Raw genomic sequence first — 3497 nt, 5'->3', positions numbered from 1 at the left:
GGGCAACGTGTGCGCCCTGGTGCTGGTGGCGCGCCGACGGCGCCGCGGCACGACAGCCTGTCTCGTGCTCAACCTCTTCTGCGCCGATCTGCTCTTCATCAGCGTCATCCCGCCCGTGCTGGTCGTGCGCTGGACCGAGGCCTGGCTGCTGGGCTCCGTCGCCTGCCACCTGCTCTTCTACGTAATGACCCTGAGCGGCAGCGTCACCATCCTCACGCTGGCCGCGGTCAGCCTGGAGCGCATGGTGTGCATCGTGCGGCTGCAGCGCGGCGTGCGGGGTCCGGGGCGACCGGCGCGGGCCGTGCTGCTGGCGCTCATCTGGGGCTACTCGGCGCTCGCCGCGCTGCCCCTCTGCGTCTTCTTCAGTGTCGTCCCGCAGCAGCTGCAAGGCGCGGACGAGGTGAGCGCAGGGCTGTGCGCGCCCGGCGGGTGTCCGGGGCGGACTGGGAGGCGGGGATCCAGCCCGAGCGGTGAGCCGGGGGTGATGATGACTGACAGCGACAACAAGCCATTTGTTGCACTCAATCGCTGTGTCCGAACCTGTGCCCAGCGCTGGGAAGTTTAATCTGTTACGACTCACTCCAACCCTGCGATGTAGGTCCGTAAACGCCTTCCGAAACGCTGTAAGAGGAGTCCACAAAATTCTTGCAAAATGCAATGACTGTTGCGAAGTTAATGAAATAACGGGGAGCTTAGGAGCCAGACAGAACCTCGGGGGTGCGAGGTGGCTAACCAGATTGTATGGGATTCTGCTTTCTCGCTGTGTTACAATACTGTTATTAACACACCCACCTTACAGGTGAAAAAGTTGAAGCACACAGAGGAATAACAATTTTTCCAGAGTATTTCACGCTTAGTTCAAGGAGCTGGGCTTGTGCCCAGAAGTTTCCATATGGGTTGGGTTACGGTCCTGCTTTGAAAATTCGCGGGCAGGCGCGTGCACGTTTACCTGGGAGAAAGGGCATTGGAGACCCAGAGACCCCAGACCCAATGCTGCTTTTAGGCGGTGTATAAGTTCCCCTCGGGGATCCTGTTTTTCCAACTGCAAGACGGAGGGATTACTCTAGACCACGAGATCTTACCCCGGGAGCTTTGGATGGGTGGCTTGAGAGTATCCAGAGCGCCCGAAATGTTACGAAGTTTCCAGAATCGGAGCGGATGAGCTTTATTCCGGGCAGCGGGCCCACAGTTGTCATTAGGGTCATGGGGACGAGGGGGATCATGTCCTAAAATATGTTCCGCAGACAGTGCAGGACATTGGTTCGGGGCCCCACGAGTCCCACGGTCCGAAATCCCGGCACCGTCTGTTGGTGATGCCTCCCTGTTCTGCGGCTACGGGGTTCGTGCGCCGAGATTTCAGTCCTGACGCCGGACCTGGTCTCGGGGTCGCGGTGGAGGACAGTGGCCGCCAGGTCTGGCTGTCTTCCCGGTGTGTTTGGTTCTCCGCGCCTCTAGGGAGAGATAGGGAAAGGACGTAGGTCTGTGCGCCCGACTGGGAAGCGTCTGCCCCAGGCTGGGTTTGGGGTCCCTTCCTTTACCTACCGCGGTCACTGGTTTTTCGGTCCGTGGCACAAGCGCAAGCTCCCATCCCGCCCTTAAGAGGGAGTGTGGGTCGCCCTGAGCGATCCTGGCATAAATAGGAACTACAGTCCCAAAGAGAGGCTCTGGTAGTGGTCAGAAAAGAGATAGGGAGGCAGGGGGGAGGGAGATGTCACCCGGAAGGCTTTGAGTTATGGAGATGAACACGGTCCGACCAGGGACGCCCCCTGGGTGTGTGGCCCTCCAACGCCAGAACACAGAGGTGGGCTCCTCCGGCGTTTTCCCCAGACCTATCTCTCACACAGGCTTTTTACTGGGGGGTGGGATGGATGCAGTCTGCAGCCTGTGCAGTCAATCAGTATCATTTTTTTTTTTAACATAAATCAAACTTAAAAGCCTACTCCTAATATTTTATTTCTTGTGTGGAGTACATTGTGAGATGTTTGTTTGTTTATGGCCTTGAATGACTAACAGGCATAAATGTTATCAGGCCTATGGCACTTGATCAAAGAACATGGCCATGTCCCCTCCTGGGGGGCCAAGAAAGCCAGGATCGGCTGAGCTGGGGGGTGCGATTGGCATGGGCAGACCAAGGACTCTAGCTGAGTGGGCAGGCTTGTCTTCTCAGCCCAGATACACCCGAGAATCAAGGTGGGCCACACAGATGCCTCTAAATTAAGTGAAGCCCAGGCCTCACTCCAGACCTGTTGAATCAGATGGGGACTGGGGCTGTGCCATTAGTTTTTTTAAAAAAAAATTTTTTTTTAAGTTATTCTCTCACTGAGTTACAGTATTTCTGTATTTTTCATAGAACTCGAGGAATTTCTCCCCATTTTTTTCTTACAGAAAAAATGATATTTGGGGAATTAAAGACCAAATAGGATGTACCTTAAGTATTCAGACCTGTATTTTGTGCCTTTCCTTTTACAATCGTTTCCGGTTAAATCCCACTTAACTGTCAAATAACTAAAAGATGAGGCTCTTATCACCTCTCAGCTGAAGACCCAGACTAAAGCTGTGCTGATGAGGACACAGGTGGTTGTTTGAGCCAGAAGGCCTTCACACAGATGGGACCTGTCCTGTTGTGGCCGCTCTGTATTTCACTCCTGGCAGGGCATCAGTGTGTGTTTGGAGCCTTCTACAGCATTTTCAGAATGGTCAGAGTTGGACTGCAAGGTGCTTCTGTGGAGATCTGTGTTGTGGCGGCTGGGCACCTAGACCCCTCTCGTTTTAATGAAGAAACACCTCCTTGGTTTTAAGAGCCTTTGGAAAGGGATTTGGGCAATGCATCTGGGGGAGAATGGGCCTGCACCCGCTTCAGAAGATTGGGGGCCAAGTGAATTAGTTACCTGCAGGAGCCTTATTGACTGAAATTAGTAGAGGTGGGGCAGGGAAGCTTGTAATGAAAAAGATGGGACAGTCCTTTCTGGCTCTCCATCCTCCTTGTCTTCTCCCCTACCTGTCCCCCACCCCCCATCACACACACACACGCACACATGCACACACACACACGCACACACACAAACACGCACACACATGTACGCACGCACACACACGCACAAATGCATACTTGCACCTGCCAGGGGAGCCAACAAACAGAAATACTGCCAGTTCTTCAAGGGAATTCAGGATGTAGGAAACATCCCATTTTGTAAGCTCAATGGTTGAAGAAATAGGTTGAAAAAAAATGAGACAAAAAAAAAAAAAGAGTGTGGTCATTTGAAAAGAGGACAGACAAGGATCTGGCCTAGACTGAACCGAGTCTTACATTTAAGATTAGCAAAGGGCCGGCCCGGTGGCGCACTGGATAAGTGCGCTGCTTGGGAAGCGCGGCGGCGCTCCCGCCCAAGGGTTCGGATCCCACATACAGACCGGTTCCCGCTCACTGGCTGAGTGAGGCACGGGAGCAACACCGAGGGTTGCAATCCCGTTGCCGGTCCCCGGTCCGGTACGGGGGC

The 3497-nt window shown here is 54.1% G+C and overlaps 1 protein-coding gene across 1 annotated transcript in view; it reads left to right on the top strand.

Annotated features, from left to right (window-relative positions):
• The window catches only part of FFAR4 (free fatty acid receptor 4), a 32569-nt gene that overhangs the window by 894 nt on the left and 28178 nt on the right, over positions 1 to 3497 (top strand). The window contains exon 2 of the mRNA XM_008588836.1: positions 1 to 400. Coding sequence (XP_008587058.1) covers positions 1 to 400 — 400 coding nt within the window. The remainder of the gene's footprint in view (positions 401 to 3497) is intronic.

This window comes from Galeopterus variegatus, unplaced genomic scaffold (genome assembly GCF_000696425.1).
Source record: "Galeopterus variegatus unplaced genomic scaffold, G_variegatus-3.0.2 Scaffold5056, whole genome shotgun sequence".
NCBI lineage: Eukaryota > Metazoa > Chordata > Mammalia > Dermoptera > Cynocephalidae > Galeopterus > Galeopterus variegatus.
Note: the sequence above shows the minus strand (reverse complement) of the source record. Positions and strands in the feature narration are given on the sequence as shown.